Source organism: Prionailurus bengalensis, chromosome A1 (genome assembly GCF_016509475.1).
Source record: "Prionailurus bengalensis isolate Pbe53 chromosome A1, Fcat_Pben_1.1_paternal_pri, whole genome shotgun sequence".
In the NCBI taxonomy this organism is placed as follows: Eukaryota; Metazoa; Chordata; class Mammalia; order Carnivora; family Felidae; genus Prionailurus; species Prionailurus bengalensis.
The window spans coordinates 29262647-29288962 of record NC_057343.1 but is presented as its reverse complement, the minus strand read 5'-3'; the positions used below and the strand labels follow the sequence as shown (position 1 = coordinate 29288962).

Genomic DNA, 26316 nt, shown 5'->3' with positions numbered 1-26316 from the left:
TGGAATACAAATCAAAGAAAACTTGAGATTATAAAATTATCCTGTTGTTGGATATTTAGGCTATATTAACCTAAAAAATTTTTTTTAACGTTTATTTATTTTTGAGAGAGAGAGAGACAGACAGACAGACTGCGAGTGGAGGAGGAACAGAGAGAGGGAGACACAGAATCTGAAGCAGGCTCCAGGCTCCGAGCTGTCAGCACAGAGCCTGACATGGGGCTTGAACCCATGAGCCATGAGATCATGACCTAAGCCAAAGTCAGGATGCTTAACTGACTGAGCCACCCAGGTGCCCCTAGGCTATATTAACTTTTGCTATTACGAGCAGTGCAAGCAATAATAATTGACTGAAAATTTAAAGGTGACATCTGATCTCAAGATGGCCTCCTCTTTCTTTTAAAAATCATACTAAAACAACAAGAAACAGAAATGCAAAATAAAAACATATGATGCATGTAGCCCCAAACACGATATATACAGACAGAAAGCACATGAAGAATGTTAAATGACTTAGCTATGGCGGGGGAAGTGAAACATAACTCCATGTAGAGGGAGAGCTGACCAGTAACAAGCCTATTTGCCCTGCTGAGTGCCAGAAAGCCTCAGGAATTGAGGAACCAGGTACTTCGGAAGTTGGTCACTAAAAACAAAAAGTCTTGAAGCGTATCTTTAAGTCCCCTCCCTCAATCTGTAGGAGGCAGAAGAAGGTATAGTCTTTAGGGAATTAAGTAAGGGAAGTTTCAGACTTGAGACTTGGGACAAAGGAGAGTAAGTATGAGACATGGGACTGAAAATAAGAGGATTAAGTAAGGTTGCTTAGTGAATGGTGAGACCTTAACCTTACTTTTAAATACATCATGGACGATCCTATATGGGAGAAAACAAACTACTCAAGTAAAAAGATCTATAAACACTGACATCTGGCAGTCCCTAATAAAAAAGCTAATTAATCATCTAACTGCTCTTCAGTGAAACTTCCTAGTGGGTAAGTGGCATCCAAGCACCCCAGAGCTTTTAGAACCTCCCTCTAGTATGTATATATAGACAGCAAAGAATTCCTAGACATTTCCAACAAGAAAGTAAGAGTAAAACAAAAAATAAACAGAGGAAACACAGACATTGCAGGAAGCAAAAGAACTTCAGGGAAACTAAAATTAATATCTGAACAACAACAACAACAAAATTCCATCAATGACAACAACAGGATGTTATCAGAATGGGACAATTCTGAGAATAAAAAAACTTGTGAAAATTAAAAAAAAAACACATTTTTAAAACTCAGTAAAAGTGCTGGAGAAAAAAAACCTAAAACACAAAGTGATAGACAATGTGAGAGAAAAAAAGAAGACAAACAATAAATTCAAGAGATCTAACACTGGAGTAACAGAAATTCCAGGAAGAACAAAGAAAACAGTAAATAAATTATTGAGGAAGATATTTTGGAACTGAAGGGCATGAGTCTCCAAATTGAAAACAACAAATACAATGAATGACAAAAGCCTTAAATGTTCTAAGTGGAAATTACTTCCAATCAAGTATTCATGATCAATGAAGTGTGAGCTTGGAATAAAGCTATTTTCAGATGTACAAAGTCTCAAAATATGTCTCTCATGCATCTTTTCTTAGGAAACCACTTGGAGAAGGGCTTCACTAAAATGGGGGAGTAAACTAAGAGAGATGAGATGGGATCCAAGAAACAAGAGGCTCCAACACAGAACAGACATGAGGGGAATTCCCAGACCATCAGTGTCCGGAACAGCCCCTGTGCCGTAGCCTTGGAGAGTAAATCATCCAGACTAGAGCAGGATAATCCAGGGCTCTATAAATGGTGTTGCCAAAACACATTAGCTTAAATAGAAAATCTGGTAAATTTCATTTTATAGAGCTTTTGGAAGATCAAGCAAGACTTAAGAGTCAAAGAAAACTAAGCAAATGTAAAACCAATGAGGTAATTATTAACTCTAGGAAATGACATCACAGTACAGGTCTTCCCTGCTATCAGAAAGTAGAACATTCTTATGAAACCTTTCAAAGGCTGAAATGGTGTAAAGTGAAGAACCATTACCATTAAGTTACATGGGAAATTTATTGAGCATTCCCACACCGAAAAAGTAACCTCTGTTAAGGCTGATTCCTTAAACACATCTTGCTAACAGATGGACAAAATAAACTGAGATAAAGCCCAGATGCTCAGAGACAGAGTTCAAAGCTGTGGTAACTTGATGCTGAGGTGCTGAGTGTAGTTCCTGGGGAAGGAGCTTGGTGGGGCTACTCTCACTGCTCAGCGTATGTGAAGCCTCAACAACAGCTGGCTGCAAAATAAATGCTGAACACTATTTTCTCTTTTCACCTTTTTTTTTTGTAAAAGGGAAAATCCTCTTTGGACTTCTCCTGATTGGTGAAAACAGGCATAATGTAGGTCTTTCATAAAAGTGAAGCAGCTTAATGTGAATTTTTGAAAAGCTGGGGGGATACTTGTGTGCTATGTGGCTCAGCAGTGAACACGATTTACTCTGTGTATGAAAGCAGTGAAAGTTAATTTTGCCAAAATAGAAATATATTAGGTAGAAGAAAAGAGGATATAATAAAAGAGCCCCAATCTTTACCTACTACATTAAGAAGTCAATATGTAATATTGTAACTAATTGATCAGAAGAGGCACCATACATTAGGGTACCTGGGTGGCTCAGTCAGTTAAGCATCTTATTGGGCTCAGGTCATGATCTCACAATTTTCTGAGTTCCAGCCCTACATTGGGCTCTGCACTGACAGTGTGGAGGCTGCTTTGGATCCTCTCCCTCTCTGCCTCTCCCCTGTGCTCTCACTCTCTCTCAAAAACAAATAACTGTTAAAAAAAAAAAAAAAAGAGGGGGCGCCTGGGTGGCGCAGTCGGTTAAGCGTCTGACTTCAGCCAGGTCACGGTCTCGCGGCCCGTGAGTTCGAGCCCCGCGTCAGGCTCTGGGCTGATGGCTCAGAGCCTGGAGCCTGTTTCCGATTCTGTGTCTCCCTCTCTCTCTGCCCCTCCCCCGTTCATGCTCTGTCTCTCTCTGTCCCAAAAATAAATAAATGTTGAAAAAAAAATTAAAAAAAAAAAAGAGCACAATCTAATATTTAGAAACACTGAGGTAATTATCAGAAAAAATAGCTAAGAGTTTAAATTGGTTGCCTGTGGGTAATGGGACTTCAGGGTCAAGGAAGGAAGGAGGCACAGGAAAAAGAGGTCTAAGGAGCTGCTGTTTTTTGTTATAGGATTTTACCATTGACTTTTAAAACCTTATAATATATAATGTAAAAATTAATTTTAAAAAGGAAAATTTTAGGGGCTCCTGGGTGGCTCAGTTAGTTAAGCATCTGACTCTTGATTTCAACTCAGGTCATTATCTCATGACTGGTAAGACTGAGCCCCATGTCAGGCTCTGTGCTGATAGCAAAGTCTATTGGGGATTCTCTCTTTCCCTCTCTCTCCCCCTCCCTCTCCCTCTCCCTCTCTCTCTCTCTCTCTCTCTCTCTCTCTCTCTCTGCCCCTCCACTGTGCTCTGCCTCTCTCAAAATAAATAAACATTTTAAAAACTAAAAAATAAATAAAAACATAAAAAGGAAATTTTAAAAGCTTAAAGTAAGTTTAAAATTTGAAAAATGATAGAAATATCTGAAATCACGTCAAGGACTGCAAAACTACCTCATAGTATACCACAATTACCAACATTCAAAATAACAGCATTAATGCAACACAGCCCAATGGAGCTAGCATTCAGTCTCCAAGGCAACTTGTAGATCCATTACAGTAGCATGTCCAATACTGCTTTCATGTTTATTTTTAGGCTGGGACATCTCTGGTTGTTCACCGCTGTCCAGAATACCTGGTGGCTTCTCTCCATAGGTCCACTCACTATCTGCATCCTTTGAGAGAAGTACCTTTACCAAACAGATGTGGAATAGGGAGGGGAGAGTTAAAATGGCAGAGTAGTAGGGGACCCTAGGGTTGCCTCGTCTCTCAACACAGCCAGATAAATATCAAATCATTCTGAGAACAAACTGCACATCTAAAGGGAGAAAAATAGCCACCTTGTGGAAGGAAGAAGCTGCAGAGTTGATTTGAGGGAGAAGAGAACTGCAGGTGTTACGGAGGAGAGGGAGCCCTGATCATGGAGAGAGAAGCGAGGGAGAAAGAGAGAAAGAGAGAAAAAAAACCACATAGGAAATTGTACAAGAAAAAGTCTTCCCCAAAACCAATGACTGGGAAAAGGAGAGGGGCTGACTCCTACCAGTGTTTATAAGCAGTGGAGCTCAAAGTCTGAAGTTTTAGAAGTTTGGGTCATTGCTGGGGTCATGCTTGGGGGACTTAGTGTTACTCCTGTGGGGAAAGAGGGAAAAAGCCTGGAAGTGGACAGCATGGTCTGAGGATCCCCTTGGTCTCACGGGGAGAAACAATTTCCCTTCTTGGAGTGCATTTTGGAGAGGTGGCATGGACTTTCCGGGGACAAAAAAACTGGAAAGTGCCAAGGTATTGCCCTGTTCATTAGCATAGGAACAGAGACACCTGCTGAGGGCAGCAAATCTTTGTGCTGGCTTTTTGATGTGCTTTACCATAAACTCCCAACCACTGTGTGGCTGAGTGACTGCTTTTCAGGGACAAACTAGCACCAGTCACGGTGCAGCAAGACCCTCCCCCAGAGGATCAGCGCGGGTCCATGCTGCACCAGGTCCCTAAAATTTGAAACTTAGACACCCAGCCACATTCTTGAGATAAAACACAGGAGTACTGTGCCTCCTGGCAGGCAGAAAGCTTGGACACAGACAGGGTGAAGGCAGGGCTGTGGTGGAAGCTGGGGACACAAGAAGGGAGGCTGTTCACTCTTCTGTGAGGGTTTCCTGAAGAGTGGCAGGCTTCAATTCCCTGCTCTGGGGACAAGAGAGTGGGGTGATGCCATTATCCCCTCCCCATCGGCACCGACTAACTTCAGTGAGCAACACAAGACCCCCAGTGAAGGCTGGAACCGCCTACACCAAGTTCTTGCCCCCCTGCGCCCTGCAGGTGCATCTTTCCTAGGCAAGTCCTCCTGAAAACCATTACAGCAGGATCCTCCCTCAGAAGACCACAAACCCCTCATGTGCACCAAGTATACTGATCACAGAGTGCTGCAAAGCTTCAGCTCTAGGGGAAATAGGATCTAGCCTCTTTTAACAAGCAGACTGAAACATACTTAGTTAAAACTTGCACACAGTGGACAGTGTCCAAGCACTCCCAATGCAGGCAAGGAGAAACTCTGCAAAGGATTGACCTGAGGGAAAGAGCAGCTAAAGCACAACAACAGAATGCATACTCTGAAATACTTCCTGAAGCACCAGTACCAAGACAGTATAGGACCTCTTCTCAATATAGCAATTACTCTCATGAGCAGGAATATAATAGGCTTTCCTGACATACACACACATAAACAGTGACCAAGACAAAATGACAAGACATAGGAATTCACCCCAACAGAAAGAACAGGAAGAAGTCTCAGCCAGGGATTTAATCAAAACAGATACAAGTAAGATGCCTGAAAAAGAATTTAAAACAACAATAATAATGATACTAGCTGGGCTTAAGAAAAGCATAGAGGACTTTAGAGAATCCTTTACTGCAGAGATAAAAGAACTAAAAACTAGTCAGGCTGAAATAAAAAAATGCTATAATGGAGATGTAAAACTGAGTGGTCAATGACAATGAGGATGGATGAAGCAGAGGAATGAATCAATGATACAGAAGATAAAATAATGGAAAATAATGAAGCTGAAAAGAGGAGAGAAGAAAAAGTATTGGATCATGAATGAAGACTTAGGGAACTCAGCAACTCCTCAAAGTATAATAATATTAGTATCATAGAAGTCCCAGAAGAGAGGGAAAACGTGCAGAAGGTTTATTTCAACAAATTATAGCTGAAAACTTCCCTAATCTGAGGAAGGAAACAGACATCAGAATGCAAGAGGCACATAGAACTCCCATCAAAATCAACAAAAGCCAGTCAACATCAAGACATATCCTAGTGAAATTTGCAAAATAGAGAGATAGGGGAAAGATCCAAAAAGCAGCAAGGGGAAAAAAAGTCCTTAACCTACAAGTGAAGACAAATCAGGTTTGCAGCAGATCTGTCCACAGAAACTTGGCAGGCCATAAGGGAGTGGCATGATATATTCAATGGGCTGAATAGAAAAAATATGAAGCTAAGAATACTTTATCCAGCAAGTCTGTCATTCAGAATAGAAGGAGAGATAAGGAGTTTCCTAGACAAGCAAAAACTAAAGGAGTTTGTGATCACTAAACCAGCCCTGCAAGAAATATTAAAGAGGACTCTGAGTGGGAAGGAAAGAACAACAGCTACAGAGACTAGAAAGGAATGGAGAAAATCTCCAGAAACAATGACTTTACAGGTAATACAATGGTACTAAATTCATATCTACCAATAATCACTCTGAATGTAAAAAGACTAAATGCTCCAATCAAAAGATATAGAGTATCAGAATGGATAAAAACAAAACGAAACAAAACAAAAAAACCAAGACTCATCTATAGGCTGCCTTTAAGAGACTCATTTTACACTTAAAGGCAACTGCAGATTGGAAGTGAGGGGATGGAGAACCATCTATCATACTAACGAACATCAAAAGAAAGCCAGAGTAGCCATACGTATATCAGACAAACTAAATTTTAAACCAAAGACCATGACAAGAGATGAAGAAGGATACTATATCATAATTAAGGGGTCTATCCATCAAGAAGATGTAACAATCATAAATATTTATGCCCCAACTTGGAAGCACCCAAATATATAAGTCAATTAATAAAAAAACATAAAGACACTCATTGATAATAATACAATTAATAGTAGGGAACTTTAACACCCCACCTATAGCAATGAACAGATCATCTAAGCAGAAAATCAACAAGGAAACAATAGGTTTGAGTGACACACTGGAGCAGATGGGCCTAACAGATATATTCAGAACATTTTATCCTAAGGCAGCAGAATACACATTCTTTTCGAGTGCACATGAAACATTCTCCAGAATAGATCACATACTGGGTCACAAATCAGCCCTCAGGTACAAAAAGACTGAGATCATTCCATGCATATTTTCCGATCACAACATTATGAAACTTGAAGTCAACCACAAGAAAAATTTGGAGAGATCATAAAAGTATGGAGGTTAAAGAACATCCTACTAAAGCATAAATGGGTTAACCAGGAGATTAAAGAAGAAGTAAAAAAAAATACATGGAAGCAAATGAAAATGAAAACACGACAGTCCGAAACCTTTGGGATGCAGCGAAGGCAGTCCTAAGCGGGAAGTATACTGCAATGAAGGCCTATGTCAAGAAGCAAGAAAAATCTCAAAGACCCAACCTAACCTCACACCTAAAGGAGCTAGAAAAGGAACAGCAAATGAAGCCTAAAGCCAGCAGAAGAAGGGAAATAATAAAGTGTAGAGGAGAAAAAAACAATATGGACACACACAAAAAAAGTAGAACAGATCAACAAAACTAAGAGCTGGTTCTTTGAAAGAATGAATAAAATTGATAAGCCCTAGCCAGACTTATCAAAAAAGAAAAGAGAAAGGACCAAAATAAATAAAATCATGAATGAAAGAGGAGTGATCACAACCAGCACCACAGAAATACAAACAATTGTAAAAGAATATTATGAAAAATTATATGCCAACAAATTGAGCAATCTAGAAGAAATGGATAAATTCCTAGAAACATACAAACTATCAAAATTGAAACAGAAAGAAATAGAAAATTGAACAGACCCATAATCAGCAAAGAAATCGAATCAGCAATCAAAAATCTCTCAACAAACAGAAGTCCAGGGTTAGATGGCTTCCCATGGGAATTCTATCAGACATGTAAAAAAAGTTAATACCTATTCTTCTCGACTGTTCCAAAAAATAGAAATGTAAGGAAAACTTACAAACTCATTCTATGAGGCCAGCATAACCTTGATTCCAAAACCGGACAAAGACCCCACTAAAAAGGAGAATTATAGGCCGATATCTCTGATGAACATGGATGCAAAAATTCTCAAGAAACTAGCAAATTGAATCCAACAGTACATTAAAAGAATTATTAACCATGATCATATGGGATTTATTCCTGGGCTACAGGGGTGAGTCATAATTTGCAATTCAATCAACATGATACACCACATTAATAAAAGAAAGGATAAGAACCATATGATCTACTCAATAGATGCAGAAAAAGCATTTGACAAAGTACAGAAGCCATTCTTTTTTTTTTTTTTTTTTGAGACAGCAAGCATGAAAGTGGGGAGGGGCAGAGGGAGAAGGAGAGGGAGAATCTCAAGCAGGCTCCATGCTCCAGAGTCTGACATGGGGCTTGATCCCATGACCATGAAATCACCACCTGAGCTGAAATCTAGAGCTGGATACTTAACTGACTGGCACCCAGGCGCCCCATAAAGCATCCATTCTTGACAAAAACTCCTAACAAAGTAGGGATAGATAGAACATACCTCAACATCATAAGGGCTATATATGAAAGACCCACAGCTAATATCATCCTCAATGGGGAAAAACTGAAAGCTTTTCCTCTAAGATCAGGAACAAGACAGGAATGCCCATTCTCATCATGGTTATTTAATAGTTTTGGAAGTTTTAGCCTCAGCAATCAGACAACAAAAAGAAATAAAAGGCATCCAAATCAGCAAGAAAGAAGTCACTCTTTCACTATTTGCAGATGACATGATGTCATTTATGTAGGAAACATGAAAGACTCCACCACAAAATTGCCAGAACTAATACATGAATTCAGCAAAGTCACAGGATACAAAATCAATGTACAGAAATTTGTTGCATTTCTATACACCAATAGTGAAGCAGCAGAAAAAGAAATCAAGGAATTGATGCCATTTACAATTGCACCAAAAATAATAAGATAACTAGGAATAAACCTAACTAAGGAGATAAAAGATCTGTACTCTGAAAGATATAGAACACTTCTGAAAGAGGGGCGCCTGGGTGGCTCAGTCGGTTAAGCGGCCGACTTCGGCTCAGGTCATGATCTCGCGGTCCGTGAGTTCGAGCCCTGCGTCGGGCTCTGTGCTGACAGCTCGGAGCCTGAAGCCTGCTTCCGATTCTGTGTCTCCCTCTCTCTGACCCTCCCCCGTTCATGCTCTGTCTCTCTCTGTCTCAAAAATAAATAAACGTTAATAAAAAAAAAAAATTAAAAAAAAAGAACACTTCTGAAAGAAATTGAAGATGATACAAAGAAATGGAAAGACATTCCATGCTCATGGATTAGAAGAGCAAACATTGTTAAAATGTCTATACGACTCAAAGTAATCTACGTATTTAATGCAATCCCTATCAAAATTCCAGCAGCATTTTTCAGAGTTAGAACAAACAAGGTTGTATAGAACCACAAAAGACCCTGAATGGCCACAGCAATCCTGAAAAAGAAAACAAAGGTGAAGGCACCACAATTATGGACTTCAAGCTGTATTACAAAGCTGTGGTCATCAAGACAATATGGTACCGGCACAAAAACATACACTGGATCAATGGAATAGAACAGAAAGCCCAGAAAAAATGACCCACAACCCTAAGGTCAACTAATCTTCAACAAAGCAGGAAAGAATATCCAATGGAAAAAATATAGTCTCTTACACCCTACACAGAAATAAATTCAAAATGGATGCAAGATCCAAATGTGAGACAGGAAACAATAAAAATTCTAGAGAATAACACAGGCAGCAACCTCTTTCACCCAGGCCGTAGCAAATTCTTACTAAATACGTCACTGGAGGCAAGGGAAACAAAAGCAAAAATGAACTATTGGGACTTCATCAACATAAAAATCTTCTGCACAGTGAAGGAAACAATCAGCAAAACTAAAAGGTGACTGACAGAATGGGAGAAGATATTTGTAAATGACATATCAGATAAAGGGTTAGTATCCAAAATCTGTAAAGAACTCAACAAACTCAACACCCCCAAAACAAATAATCCAGTTAAGAAAGGGATAGAGAATACATGAATAGATGTATTTTCTAAAGAAGACATCCAGATGGCTTTCGTCCAGACATGAAAAGATGCCCACCATTGCTCATCATCAGGGAAATACAAATCAAAACCACAATGAAGTATCACTTTACACCTGTCAGAATTAACAACATAGGAAACAAAAGATGTTGGCGAGGATGTGGAGAAAGGGGAACCTTCTTAAAGTGTTGGTGGGAATGCAAACTGGTACTCTGGAGAACAGCATGGAGGTTCCTCAAAAAATTAAAAACAGAACTATCCTACGACCTAACAATTACACTACCAGGTATTTACCCAAATGATAGAAAAATACTGATTTGAAGGGGCACATGCACCCTGATGTTTATTACAGGATTATCAACAATAGCCAAACTATGGAAAAAGCCCAAATTTCCATTGACTAATGAATGGATAAAGAAGCTGTGGTATATCAGGGTTCCTGGGTGGCTCAGTTGGTTAAGCATCCAACTTCAGCTCAGGTCATGATCTTACGGTTTGTGGGTTTGAGGCCCACATTGGGCTCTGTGCTGACAGCTCAGAGCCTGGAGTCTACTTCAGATTCTGTGTGTCCCTCTCTCTGTGCCCCTCCTCCACTTGCTCTCTCTCTCTCTCTCCCAAAAATAAATAAATGTAAAAAAAAAAAAGAAAAAAAAAAAAAGAAGGTGTGGTGTGTATATATACGCAATGAAATATTATTCAGCCATCAAAAAGAATGCAATCTTGCCATTTACAATGATACGAATGGAACTAGAGTATATTAGGCTAGGCAAAGTAAGTCCATAAGAGAACAACAAATACCACATGATTTCATTCATATGCAGAATTTAAGAAACACAACAGATGAACACAGGGTAAGGGAAGGAAAAATAAGATAAAAATAGAGAGGAAGGCAAATGATAGAGACTCTTCAAAACAAAGAAGAAACTGAGGGTTGCTGGAATGGAGGCGGGGGGGATGGGCTAAATGGGTGATGGGTATTAAGAAGGTACTTGTTGGGATAAGCACTGGGTGTTATATGTAAGTGATGAATCACTAAATTCTCCTCCTGAAACCAACTATGACACTATATGTTAACTAATTAGAATTTAAATAAAAATTTGAAACGGAGAAAAAAAGTGGAATATGAACACACTGGGGACCTCAGACCCATGATCTCAATGTCAACTTAAAGAGTTGGTGCAAGAAACAAGACACCAACACAAAACTATTTTCTTCTCAACGTTGAATAATTTTGTAAGATGTAAAAACAGGTTAAAAGTACAAAAGCAAAGGGACTTGATTACCTGTGGGGATATGGACGAGTCTGACAGCACTATCAGTTGTATTAACATGCTGACCTCCTGCTCCTTTGGCTCGAAATGTATCTATTCGCAAATCCTTGGGGTCTATTTTCACATCTACCTAGAACCAAAAGTACAACGTAAGTAAATTCTACTTCCAACAAATGTTTTAATACTTAAACTAAGAAAGAGCTTATACCCAAGAAAGAACCGTAAACTCCCTATATCAATTGATGCTATTTTTTGACACTGATTATGTTGCTATGAGATCATGGGGTTAGGCAATCTCTCAAGTTTCCTCACACACCATGCCACAAAACCACATTTGATAGAAAATATCCATATATACGTATGCGTGTATACATAAAGTTGATCCTCATTATTCCGACTATATGCAAATTCACCTACTTTATTTGTTCCCCATATCAATTATTGCTGCACTTTCAGTCACGAGGTGACATGCGCAGAACTGTAGAAACTCCAAGCTGCTCTATATGTGCACATTCCCAACTGAGGTCGAACAAGGTGATACTTGGCTTTCTTTTTTCAGCATGGCCAGAGAATGAAGACAGGAGGGGGCAGAGCAGCATAGTGCAAGCAGCTTTGGCTCTTGGGTCAGTTGGATGGGGTTTGAACCCCCAACTCAGGCATCTGTTAATGAAGTAGCCTCAGGCAAGTCACCTAATACTTGTGAACCTCATTTTCTCTTTGTAAAATAAAGAAAATAGACTCTACCATGACAGGTTACTTTTAAGATTATAATCCATGTAAGATAAATAGATACAGAAATATATAGGTATATAAATATATGTATACACACGCATACATATTTCCCCTAGGGGAAATGATGGTTCAATATTTGCTAAATCAGTGTTTGCTGAGACTTCACAAAACATAACTACTGTGAATACTGAGAATCGACTATGTGTACTTATTAGTGGACTAAATGGTAGCATCCAAAAAGATATGTTCATGTTCTCACCACTAGAACCTTATTTGGAAAAAGAGATTTTGCAGCTGTAATTGATTTAAGATGAGATCATCCTGGATTATTCAAATAGGCCCTAAATCCAGTAAGAAGTGTCCTTAGAGGAGAAAGTAGAGGAGAGGAACGTGTGCATTCAGAGCTATCTAGCTTGCATCCAAGGAACACCTAGAGACACTAGAAACTGGAAGTAGCAAGGCAGCCTTCAGCCTTAGAAGCTCTGGAAGGAGTATGGTCCTGCCAATACCTTGATTTTAGACTCCTGGCTTCTAGAACTGTGAGAAAATAAATTTTTTTTTCTGTTTCCAGCCCCTAAATTTGTGGTAATTTGTTACACACACACACACACACACACACACACACACACACACACTACAAAATACGATGTTTTTCAGGGGAGAACTAACATCTTGTTCCACATTTATCATTTATTTGTATGAATGGCAGCGAGTATGATTTTTCTCTTTGTAGAGTAATAACAGGGTCAGTTTTAGACTCTAATATACAATTTGGTTATTCTTTTGTTTCCTCTAAAATGAATACTATACTGTGAAGAAAAGATTATACAGCTTTTGTTAAAATATGCCAGTGTTGGCTACCTTAAAATTTCAATAAATGCTAAAGAGAAGTGGGGCACCTGGGTGGCTCAGTCGGTTGAGCATTTGACTTCGGCTCAGGTCATGATCTTGTGGTTTGTGAGTTCAAGCCCCATATTGGGCTCGCTGCTCTCAGAGTGTCAGCGCAGAGCCTGCTTCAGATCCTCTGTCCCCCTCACTCTGCCCCTCCCCCACTTGCGCGGTCCCAAAAAATAAATACTTTTTTAAAAACAAACACTAAAGAGAAGAGTAATTTCCCATTTTTTGTGGTTACAGTATATTAAATAGTCATGTAGTAAATATATGTATATTGTATGTCCTATTCTCTTAAATGTTATAACTACCTAATGACTGTTGGAAAATGCTGAACAAAGAAACAGTGACTTAATGAAATACAAAGAATTTTAAATGTCAGTTAAGAGAATAAGACTTTGCTCTTTTATGAAAATGAAACTCCACTACATGAGTGTAATTTTCAAGAATATGAAGAGAATAAGAGGATAGGTGAAAATGGGGTGGAAGGAATAAGGAGGGAAGCAAGAAAACTCTATGGTTTTGATTTCTGAACTACATAAATGTTTGCATACACCAAGAGTGAAATTATATAAAAGAGGAAAGAAAACTCAAATGCTAATACTTAATAGGAACAGAAACAAATGAATCAAAATATTTACCATAATGATATCATAAGCACATAGAAAAACATTATTTCAGATGGTCTTTGACCATAGTGCTTTGACTATGCTTTCCTGGTAGGCAATATCCTAAGGACAGAATTCTTAAACAGTACTCAGTAGTTTGCTAATTTTAAAAACATTTTATATATGCTACATAATAAAGAAAAACATAAATATATTAACGTGATTAAGAAATAAAATTTTTACTCACGTGTAAAGAGATATAAATACAAAATGAAAGATGGTGAGGAGGAAATACTCCCTTAATGTTAAATTTGAGTTGGTAATACTAGTAATTGGTACCAGTTATTTAAAATCATATGTATATCGTAGCTCTGTACATTAAAGAATCTAAATGTAAGCACACATTAATAATAATGAGCATACATAGTACCCAGCTCTTAATTTCTGGGTATATTTCTCACCAAAAGAAATGAGATCTGATACCAAGTCTGAGGCAGACAGATAGAAGTTGGGCTTAGGATATCTAATTATACCAGAAAGCAAGGATATGTTCAAAAACTAATGGGGTCATTTCAAAAAGAGCTGCCCTAAAAAGGCTACCACTGACCAAATCAGGGACAAATTGAACATTAAACACAACAGTGATTAGAACTCACAAACTGTAAGTCTATAATGAGGTCAATAATGAAATAATATTGAGTTTATAATGAGGTAAAATAAAAGACAAAGAAAGAAGGAAGGAGGAGAGAGGATATATTAGTGAGGAAAGTTCTTTACAGAAAAGAATGCCAGTTAATAAATGCAGAAGAAAAGACAGTTAGAATATTACCATCTTGCGACCCCAAAGAAAATAACTGATTCAGGCAAAAAGATCACTAATGGATGTTAAGATCATTGAAAAGTTGTTGGAAATAGGATATATGTACCCTAGAGATTCCTCAGGAACTGCAAAGAGAAAAATATAATTTTTAAACGGTGATAGTTTTATGGTCACGATGTTTAAACTAATCCTCACTAAAGTCAGACAATCTGATATTATGTGTCTTCTGATAAAATGCAACATGAATATAAGTGCCTATAAAGTATTCTTGATCAAAATGAGTAATCTGAGGCGCCCTGGGTGGCTTAGTTGGTTAAATGTCCAACGTTTGATTTCAGCTCAGGTCATGATCTCACGGTCATGAGTTTGAGCCCCACATCGGGCTCTAAGCTCATAGCATGGAGCCTACTTCTGATCTTCTGTCTCCTTCTCTCTGCCCCTCCCCTGCTCATGCTCTGTCTCTCTCAAAAATAAATAAACATTAAAAAAAAAACCCACAAAAAACATATAACCTGAATGCAATAAGATAAAGGAATGAGTTAAAGAGTACCATGAGGAAACAAATTCTATAAGACAAATGGTCTAGACTCTTCAGAAAATTAATGTCATTAAAAAAAAAAAAGGGTTGGGAGACTGTTCCAACCTTAAAGATATATATGACTTAATGACAAGGTATGAAACTTGATGGAATCCTGATTAAAAAAAAAAACAACCTAGAAATAACTCCACAGAACTCCTAAAACCCTCTGAATTTCCTATGATAAGACTGATGAATTGCACCAAAACCCATAAAATACCAGGAATAAACCTAACCAAAGAGGTGAAAAGTCTATACACTGAAAACTATAGAAAGCTTACAGAAGAAATTGAAGAAGACACAAAAAAATGGAAAAAGATTCCATGCACACGGATAGGAATAACAACTATCGTTAAAATGTCAACACTACCCAAAACAATCTACATATTCAATGCAATCCCTAACAAAGTAACACCAGCATTCTTCACAGAGCTAGAACAAAGAATCTTAAAATTTGTATGGAACCAGAAGAGACCCCAAATAGCCAAAGCAATTCTGAAAAAGAAAACTAAAGCTGAAGGCATCACAATGCTGGACTTCAAGCTGTATTACAAAGCTGTAATCATCAAGATGATATGGTACTGACACAAAAACAGACACTTAGATCAGTGGAACAGAATAGAGAAACCAGAAATGGACTCACAAACATATGGCCAACTAATCTTTGACAAAGCAGGAAAGAATATCCAATGGGATAAAGACAGTCTCTTCAGCAAATGGTGCTGGGAAAACTGGACAGCAACATGCAGAAGAATGAACCCTAGACCACTTTCTTACACCATACACAAAAATAAACTCAAAATGAATGAAAAACCTAAACGTAAGACAGGAAGCCATCAAAATCCTAGAGGAGAAAGCAGGAAAAAACCTCTTTGACCTTGGCCACAGCAACTTCTTACTCAACATGTCTCTGGAGACAATGGAAACAATAGCAAAAATGAACTCTTGGGACCCCATCAAGATAAAAAGCTTCTGCATGGTGAAGGAAACAATCAGCAAAACTAAAAGGCAACTGACAGAATGGGAGAAGATATGTGCAAATGACATATTAGATAAAGGGTTAGTATCCAAAATCTATAGAGAACTTATCAAACTCAACACCCAAAAAAACAAGTAATCCAGTGAAGAAATGAGCAAAAGACATGAATAGACACTTTTCCAAAGAAGACATCCAGATGGTTAACAGACACATGAAAAAATGCTCAACATCACTCATCATCAGGGAAATACAAATCCAAACCACAATGAGATACTACCTCACACCAGTCAGAATGGGCAAAATTAACAGCTCAGGCAATGACAGATGTTGGTGAGGATGCAAAGAAAAAGGGACCTTTTCACACTACTGGTGGGAATGCAAACTGGTGCAGCCAGTCTGGAAAACAGTATGGAGGTTCCTCAAAAAATTAAAAATAGAACTACCCTACAACCCAGCAATTGTACTACTAGGAATTTATCCAACAGATACAAAAATGCTGATTTGAAGGGGCACATGCACCCCAATGTTTATAGCAGAACTATCACCAACAGCCAAAGCATGGAAAGAGCCCAAATGTCCACTGACAGATGAATGGATAAAGAAGATGTGGCATATATACACAGTGGGAATATTACTCAGCAAAATTATGCTAAGCGAAATTAGAGAAAGACAAATATCGTATGATTTCACTGATATGTGGAATTTAAGATACAAAACAGATGAACATAAGGGAAGGGGAGCAAAAATCACATAAAAACAGGGGGGCAAAACATAAGAGATTCTTAAATATGGAGAACAAACAGAGGGTTACTGGAGGGGTGGTGGGTAGGGGGATGGGCTAAATGGGCAAGGGGCATTAAGGAAGACACTTGTTGGGATGAGTGCTGGGTGTTATATGTAGGGGATGAACCATTGGATTCTATTCTTGAAATCATTATTGCACTATATGCTAACTAACTTGGATGTAAATTAAAAACAAATTATTAAAAAATAAAGACTGATGAAGGTATTTTGTTGTACACAACAAGCCCCCTTTTAAGTGTATGTTAATAAGAGGTGATTTCTTTTTTTTTTTTTTTCCAACGTTTATTTATTTTTGGGACAGAGAGAGACAGAGCATGAACGGGGGAGGGGCAGAGAGAGAGGGAGACACAGAATCAGAAACAGGCTCCAGGCTCTGAGCCATCAGCCCAGAGCCTGACGCGGGGCTCGAACTCACGGACCGCGAGATCGTGACCTGGCTGAAGTCGGACGCTTAACCGACTGCGCCACCCAGGCGCCCCAATAAAAGGTGATTTCTAAAGCCCTTAGATAACCACACGATGGGGGCTGACTGCCAGGGGGACTAATCATGTGATTGGAAGACTGGAATTTTCAGCTCTACTGCCCCCACCCCAACTTTCAGTGAAGGGAAAGGAACTGGAGGTCAAATTAATCGCTAGTGCCCAATGGTTTAATCAATCATGGCTATGTATAGAAGTTTCCATGAAAATCCTCAAGACACAGGGTTCAAAGAACTTTCAGGCTGGTGAACATGTGGAGGCGCAAGGAGGGTAGTGAACCTAGACAGGGTAGGGGAGCTCTGCACGTCTTCGCACGTACTTTGCCCCATACATCTCTCCCATATTCCTGAATTGTATCTTTTGTAATAAACAACTTTTCATAGTAACTGAGTTCTGTGAGCTACTTCAGTAAATTATCGAGCTCAAGGATGGGGTTGTGGAAACCTCTCAATTCATAGCCACTTGGTCAGAAGCACAGGTGACACCCTGGACTGGTGACTGACCTCTGAGGTGGGAGGGAAGGGAGACCGGTGGGAATGAGCTCCTAGCCTGTGGGGTCTGATGCTATTTCCTGGTAGGTCATGTCAGAATTGAGTTGACTTGTAGGACAGCCGCTTGGTGTCCACAGATTATTGAGAAATTGCTTGCTCACGGAAAAAAAAGCTCGACATACTTAGAGTGGAGGAGTATTCTGTGAGTAAACAGAACGTGCAGGAGTTTTTCCTAGAAGATAATATTACAGCATTATGGCTGATTTTCACAAATAATGGTATTATTTAAGTAGGAAAATGTCCTAATCTTAAAAGATGTTAAGTTGAAGATGTGGAGGATAAAGCCTCATAGTGTCTGCTATACTCTTTATAGTTATTTAAAAAAATGTGTACACATAGGAATCCCGCAAATATGGCAAAATGTAAATGGGTATTGACTACAGGTGAAGGTTATGTAAGTTTTTAGTGGCAGTCTTTCAATTTTCCGTATATTTAAAATAAAATTTTAAAAAGGAAAAAAAATAGGCAATATGGCTGTATTCAACTAATAAGAAAATAGACCCCATACAGATATTATGTCACTGCCCTCAACATATTATCTATGGAATTCATTTCCACAGATAAAACTTAAGCAACATTATAAAAACTTTATGAATTCTGTTTTATGAAGAGAATTGGCTTCTATTTAAAAAGCAAAAGAAAACACCCTGGTGAGGCATAAGAAGGGCAACTTTACCTTGGGAAGAGTTAAGATTTCCCAATATAGACTACAAAGTTCAATGTGTATCATCAAAAACCAGTTTCCTAGTGCTGGAGAGGATGTGGAGAAACGGGAACCCTCTTGCACTGTTGGTGGGAATGCAAACTGGTGCAGCCACTCTGGAAAACCGTGTGGAGGTTCCTCAAAAAATTAAAAATAGACCTACCCTATGACCCAGCAGTAGCACTGCTAGGAATTTACCCAAGGGATACAGGAGTACTGATGCATAGGGGCACTTGTACCCCAATGTTTATAGCAGCACTCTGAACAATAGCCAAATTGTGGAAAAAGCCTAAATGTCCATTAACTGATGAATGGATAAAGAAATTGTGGTTTATATACACAATGGAGTACTACGTGGCAATGAGAAAGAATGAAATATGGCCCTTTGTAGCAACGTGGTTGGAACTGGAGAGTGTGATGCTAAGTGAAATAAGCCATACAGAGAAAGACCAATACCATATGTTTTCACTCTTATGTGGATCCTGAGAAACTTAACAGAAACCCATGGGGGAGGAGAAGAAAAAAAAAAAAGAGGTTAGAGTGGGAGAGAGCCAAAGCATAAGAGACTCTTAAAAACTGAGAACTGAGGGTTGATGGAAGGGAGGGAAGGGTAGGTGATGGGCATTGAAGAGGGCATCTTTTGGGATGAGCACTGGGTGTTGTACGGAAACCAATTTGACAATAAATTTCATATATTAAAAAAAAAAAAATCAGTTTCCTAGAAGCTAAGGCTTGTCAGCAAAACACCTATTAAGCTGAAGTTGTCAATGCCTCCTGGTAAGGTTACCTCATCTGGTTGAGGGAGGACAATGACTGACATGGTTCCTGTGTGAATACGCTGCATTCTTGATGACAGGCCCACCTCGGGGATTCGTTGAACTCGGTGAATCCCACCTTCATACTTCAAATGCTTATATACACTGTCACCAGAAATTCGGGCAGCTGCATGATGTAGCCCACCTAGGAACATAAAATCCAAAAATATTAACTAGTTCTACTTTGAAAGGGATTTGGATCTTAAATGCCCTTACTCCCAGGCCTGAATCCAAGTACAGAGCCAAAGATGAGAACATAAACTAGGTACAAAACTGTATCTTCCCAAGGTCAATGTATTAATATATAAAAGGAAATATACCAAAATATTATTTATGCTTATCTCTGGGGAACAGAAGAACAATATATTTTTTTATTTTACCTTTTATACTTTTGTTTCTAAACATTCTGTAATGAACAAAATTTACTTTTATAAAAATTCTTCTAGAAAAAAATACTGGGACATTTTCTTCAGTGAACTACCCTATGCAAGCGTAGGCCAGTATGGTGCCTATATAAAAGAAGGCTCACTAACATAAGAATTTATGTATTTATTTTAATTTATTTACTGTTTATTTTTGAGAGAGAGAGACACACACACACACACAGAACATGAGGAGGGGAGGGGCAGAGAGAGAGGGAGACACAGAATCTGAAGCAGGCTCCAGGCTCTGAGCCATCAGCACAGAGCCTGACGTGGGGCTTGAACTCACCAACAGTGAGATCATGACCTAAGCTGAAGTCGAATGCTTAACCGACTGAGCCATCCAGGTACACCTTTATTTTTTTTATTAAAAATTTTTTTTTAGCATTTATTTATTTTTGAGAGACAGTGTGTGAGCAGGGGAGGGGCACAGAGAGAGGGAGACACAGAATCTGAAGCAGGCTCCAGGCTCTGAGCAGTCAGCACAGGATCTGATGGGGGCTCAAACTCACGAGCCGTGAGATCATGACCTGAGCCGAAGTCAGACGCTTAACTGCTTAACCGACTGAGCCACCCAGGTGCCCCTCAGGTGCTCATTTAAAAAATAATTTTTTAATGTTTATTTATTTTTGCATGATGAATAATTCTATATAGGTCCTCCCAAGTTTTCAAGAATCTGTTGAAATTTAGCTCTTGCTTATTTATCTGTGGAACGTGAAGATAAACAAAAAAATCTTCATGCCTAGGTTAGCCTTTTCTTATTGGACATATTTTTTAAAAATATTTTTATTATAAAATAATACACAGACATGGGGTACTTGAGTGGCTCAGTTGGTTAAGCATCTGACTCTTGGTTTTGGCTCAGGTCATGGTCTCACAGTTTTGGGTTTGAGCCCTGCATCAGGCTACACTCTGACACTATAATGAAGTAGGGTCATTTTAATCATATGAAGATACTATTTTTAAAATACCACTATAGGGGCGCCTGGGTGGCACAGTTGGTTAAGCGTCCGACTTCAGCCAGGTCACGATCTCGTGGTCCGTGAGTTCGAGCCCCGCGTCAGGCTCTGGGCTGATGGCTCAGAGCCTGGAGCCTGCTTCCGATTCTGTGTCTCCCTCTCTCTCTGCCCCTCCCCTGTTCATGCTCTGTCTCTCTCTGTCCCAAAAATAAATAAATGTTGAAAAAAAAATTTAAAATACCACTATAAATCCAGGATTTGAGTATATCTATCATGTTTAAATCAATTGCAACTATTATCAATGAAGCTCAACTTGTCCATCTTTGTCCAGCAGGTGCTTTTTCAAGGTAATTTCTGAGTTCTTGTAGAGTATAACAGAGTTCTTACTATGGTATAACAAAATTTCCCAGGATTATCCTGAACTTTTCCTCCCCAAAACCTGGAATCAGTGATCTCTCCAAGAAGCCTTCATTCCTTTCAGAGAGAAATAATACTTCAATATTTTTAATATTTGGGCAATAGGAATGTTCACTATTACTGGGTAGGTCATTGATTCCAGGTCTTTGCGTAGACAGAGACAGGAAATACGTCGAGTTCATACCGATGTTGGGAGACAACTCTGTATCGGTTTCTTGCATTTCTGCACATCTTGCAAATAAGGCACTGCCTGTCCTCTCGTTCCAGAAAATATTTTTAAGAGTGTTTGCATAGGAAACAGCTTTGGAGGTGCATCTCCCTCCAGAGCAAAGGACAAGTTTGCTTATGGCCTTGGAAGGTAAAGGTAGCGTCTCCTTGTTAGAGCAACGGGCAAGCATGCTTACTTAAAAATTTTGAGATCGCTAAGCTCAGAGTTCCTCTCATATAATGAAACCTACTGCATAGGCAGTTATCTGGCTTCGAGTTGCCTTATAGGACTTGGGGCTCATTGAACCAAAACAAAAATGGTAATATTCTGCTTACTGCTATTGCGAGCAATAACCTGTCCTCTGTCTCTGACCCACAAAACTGTGGCGTGCTAACTTGTTGGCTTGCAAGTAGGGCAAAATCTCAGACCATTTGCAGTTCTTGACAATTAATACTTCCAGGGTAAATTCAAGATGACAGCCTCTTCTCTATTGCTCTTGTCTTCCATTCCAAGAATCTTGGTTCTTAAGGACAGGGAAGATACTACAATATCTCATAATTATTCATCTATTTTATCCCATAGTACACATACAACAGTCTAGAATAACTATGCTAGTTCTGCCACAACATGATTACTAAAAACATTAAAAGTTGCTCTTCCTGTTCTCCCATTTTTCAAATGATTGTATTCTATACTGTCAGATACAGTTCTAAAACACTGTATTATTTTCCTTAGTCCTCAAATAGACCTAGTTCTGCAGGTAACCACATGCATGCTCACCTCTACTCCTTATGTTGATACTTCATATTTTAGTTGTCTAAACTTTTATCTTCTAGTAGATTCCTCAGAAAGGGAACATGGGAAAAGGACTTCTTGAATCCCTGCATATTGAGAAGTTTGTATACTTATACTCATAAGTCAGTTTTGCTGCTTATAAAATCCTTAACTCAAACTTCCTTCCCCTGGGTTAACTATGCTGCCACTGCTGCTGCCATGTTCCTAAGATGTTTCTAGTGAAGACTCAGTGCTCTGACATCAGATCTAACCACTTGGTTTCTAAAGTCAGCATGGTGGACAAAAATTGGCCATAATTTTAGATTACCCTAGAAAACGACTTAGGAAGGTAACTTATCAGAGACTGACATACCCTCTCTTTTTAAGATTTTATTTTTAAGTTATCTCTACATCTAACGTGGGGCTCAAACTCACAACCCCAAGTGATGGAACAAATTACTGTTTATCTTCTTGAATACCAGATAAAGAAGCTGACTAGCATTTAGCAGTCAGATGATATGAAAAATGTAATTGTTTATCATTAATACTCAGTGTAGTCAGATGCTCATATTATGAAAGATACCTAGAAACTGAGACAGAGTGAGGCCACAACAATTAAATTTTCCATCTCATACTCACTCTGCACTTTTAATATTATTCCCCTCACCACCCCCCCTTTACCTACTTCATGTTGAGGGCACATATTTGAATTTATATGACCTGAAAGGAGAAGGCTGCAACTTTACTGTACAGATTACTAGAGCCAATCTTAGGCTGCCTGGGTTCAAATTTAAGCTTTTCCTCTTCCTAGTGTGTGTCCACAGGCAAGTTATTTCATTTGTTCATGCTCTGGTTTCCTTACTTGTAAATGGTAATTATAACTAGGGCTACAGTATGGAAAGTCATTCACATTGCAGACTATGTGAGTAGTGCTTCAAGGCATAAGTAAGCATATGATATAGTGCTAAATTCAACCTACCTCCAAGGGTTGTTGTGAGGAATAACTGAGATAAACACTTGTAGAGCATTTAGCAGTATTGACATTTAGCCATCAATAAGTATCAGTAGTTCAGTTACTGAGAGTGTATCATTGGCTCTCCTGGGCCAGTCTGATATCATGTGGAAGAGAATGATGATCCCTGTGAACTGGGGCGCCTGGGTGGCTCAGTCAGTTAAGTGGCCGACTTCAGCTCAGGTCACGATCTCGCATTCCATGGGTTTGAGCCCCGTGTTGGGCTCTGTGCTGTCATGACAGCTCAGAGCCTGGAGCCTGCTTCAGATTCTGGGTCTCCCTCTCTCTCTGCCCCTCCCCTGCTTGCTCATTCTCTCTCTCTCTCTCTCTCAAGAACAAACAAAGGTCCTGTGAACTAAATTATGATGTAGGGCAGAAATGATATACCTCTGAGGTAGGAGAGTGAGGTGCACTGCTGGCCTTGCCAGCTGAAAGAAAACTGCTTTTGGTGGTCCTAACTGGCAGGTGTGGAGAAAAAAAAGTATTTGTCAGATCAACAGCTACATACCAGGTATCAGGGGGTGTGAATTTGCTCAAGCAATGAAGTACAGCTGCTGTCATTAGAATCACCAGCTGGCTAAGCTTATAATAATCCACTGTCATTCACTGGGATCTGATCTACCTTCTTTTTTTTTAATTTTTTTTTTCAACGTTTATTTATTTTTGGGACAGAGAGAGACAGAGCATGAACGGGGGAGGGGCAGAGAGAGAGGGAGACACAGAATCGGAAACAGGCTCCAGGCTCTGAGCCATCAGCCCAGAGCCTGACGCGGGGCTCGAACTCACGGACCGCGAGATCATGACCTGGCTGAAGTCGGACGCTTAACCGACTGCGCCACCCAGGCGCCCCTGATCTACCTTCTTTATAGGTCAAATAAACAAGTTGAAAAGGGATGCAGTAGGAATCATCAACCGTGCATCTTTTAAGTCCTTGATGGTGGCACTAATCTCTGCAATCTCTTTAGGAATGCAGCATTGCTTTTGGTTTACTATTTTCCTAGGCAGAGGCAATGCTGATGGCTCCTACTTGGCCTTTCTCATCATCTAGTCCTCACCCCACAGGTCAAGGAAAATAATATGGGATTCTGCCAGCTGCTGAGTATATCTGTTCCAGCTATGTATCCAGAACTGGGAAACCATTGCAGGATGGGTTTGGGAACCCACCAGGCCCACTGTGAGAGGAACCTGTACTAAAACTATTCTCCACCTGCCCTCCACAAGCCTCTCTTCTAAGTGCTGGGCCACAGTGATGTTTTGGGTCTCCTGGAATCAGTGTCATTTCAGAGCCAGTGTCCAGTAGTCCCTGAAAAGTCTGGTTATTTCCTTTTCTGCAGGACACAGTTACCCTCGGAAAAGGCCACAGATCCCTTTTGGGAGAATGCTGGGAGAAGAGTGAAGAGTATAAATATTTGGCAATATACTGGGGTCCTTCCTCAAGGGGACCCAGCGTCCCCTTTATTCAAGGGGTTTGGGCCTGTAAACCGGCTCAGGTCTGAGAACTGATTGAGGAGCCATGACTTGTTTTTATGATTAAAGTTAGATTTCTGTTCACTTGACCTAACACTTTTCTGCTTATACAGATCAAGTAAGAATTTACGGGGCTTCCTATCTATTTTCCCTCTAGAGACGCCATGGTCAACTAGCCAATGCCATAGGTCTATACGCATCAGACTACTGACTGCTGCTTTGACTCTACTGTCCATGACAGCAACTGTATCCACCTTGCCTCTGCTGCTGAGTGCTGCCACTTGCCCCCTGCCACCCTGAAATCCAATTACTCCCATTGCATTTAGGTTTCCCAATTGAGCTACCAAAGTCCCCACTCTAAGGTCTGGCCGACAGAGAAGAGCAATCATAGAGCTCTTCAAGGATGCCAGGGCTCCCCTTACAAATTTATTTCTCACATCTGTGGTAAAAAGTATGTCTTCTGGACACATAAAATGAATCATCACATTACGTTAAGCGACCTTTCCCTGAATTTAACTGGCAAGCAGAGTATAGCAAAACATAATTATAAACATTAAACTGTTGGAAGGGAGGAGATAATGTAATACACTTCATAGAATCCCTTTAACTTGGAATATATTTCAATTTATCAGATACCCAGTATACAGAATAACAGAGTTCAGACTTACACTACATATCCAGAGCTCTTGCCCTCTACCGCTTCCACAAAAACTATCTTTAATCATTTAGTTTGGACTATTTATGGAATGACTGAGTATTATCCCTATCTGTACCTACGGTTACAAAACTACAAGACTTTAAGTCACTCGATACATGAATTTTTGCATGAATGTTTTCTTTCAACCTTAGCTTTTAGGGCTGTGTGAATCTTTGGAGTTCCTCTCCATTTCAATTAAATATTAAAATATAGAGAGAGAATTTAACATACATAGTTTATAAGGTAGGTACTTTTTACCCCTCTATTTTAGCCTTCCTAGTCATATCTTTTATTCTCCTAATTATAAATAAATCAACTTTTAAGTATTTTATAATTATAAGAAGTAGAGGTTTACTCTTAGTCTTGAATTAAAAAAAAATTTTTTTTAATGTTTATTTAGTTTTGAGAGAAAGAGAGACAGAGCACAAGCAGGGGAGGGGCAGACAGAGAAGGAGACACAGAATCTGAAGTAGGCTCCAGGCTCTGAGCTGTCAGCACAGAGTCCGATGCAGGGCTTGAATCCACAAACTGTGAGATCATGACCTGAGCCGAAGTCGGACGCTTAACCAGCTGAGCCACCCAGGCACTTCACTTAGTCTTTAATTTTAAAGGTATAGAGTAAGATATTTAAATTTTTCCTCCTTTAAAAAAAAGTCCTTTTTGGAGTGCCTGAGAGGCTCAGTTGGTTAAGGGTCTGACTCTTGATTTCGGCTCAGATCACAATCTCACAGTCTGTAAGCCCACCATGGGACTCTGCGCTTGGGATTCTCTCTCTCCCTCTCTCTCTGCCCCTCCCCTGCTTGCACAAACACTCTCTCTCTCTCAAAATAAATAACTTAAAAAAAAAGCCTTTTTTACTTTTTAAGGTATCTCTATTTTATTTTTCCAGTAAGTCAGTCTATCTAAAAGAAAGGTTTCCCAAACATTGTCTAGGAATTGTTTAGGCTGCTCTACATTTTTGGAACAGAATCTCTTTCCCTGTTGTTATTGAGTTCATCTTTTGTTCTTGAAAACTGGATTCAAAATATACATCTGAGAGGTCATGATGACATTTACCACTATTCCCTTTTATAATGCTGTTTCTAA

General features: G+C 39.3%; 1 protein-coding gene across 8 annotated transcripts in view; it reads right to left on the bottom strand.

Moving 5' to 3' along the window:
* Window positions 1-26316, bottom strand: part of MTRF1 (mitochondrial translation release factor 1) — a 54801-nt gene that overhangs the window by 16950 nt on the left and 11535 nt on the right. For all 8 annotated transcript variants that reach the window (XM_043579814.1, XM_043579797.1, XM_043579823.1 and 5 more), the window contains 2 exons: window positions 19247-19419; window positions 11328-11445 (listed from right to left, as the gene is read on the bottom strand). In XM_043579814.1, coding sequence (XP_043435749.1) covers window positions 11328-11445; window positions 19247-19419 — 291 coding nt within the window. The remainder of the gene's footprint in view (window positions 1-11327; window positions 11446-19246; window positions 19420-26316) is intronic.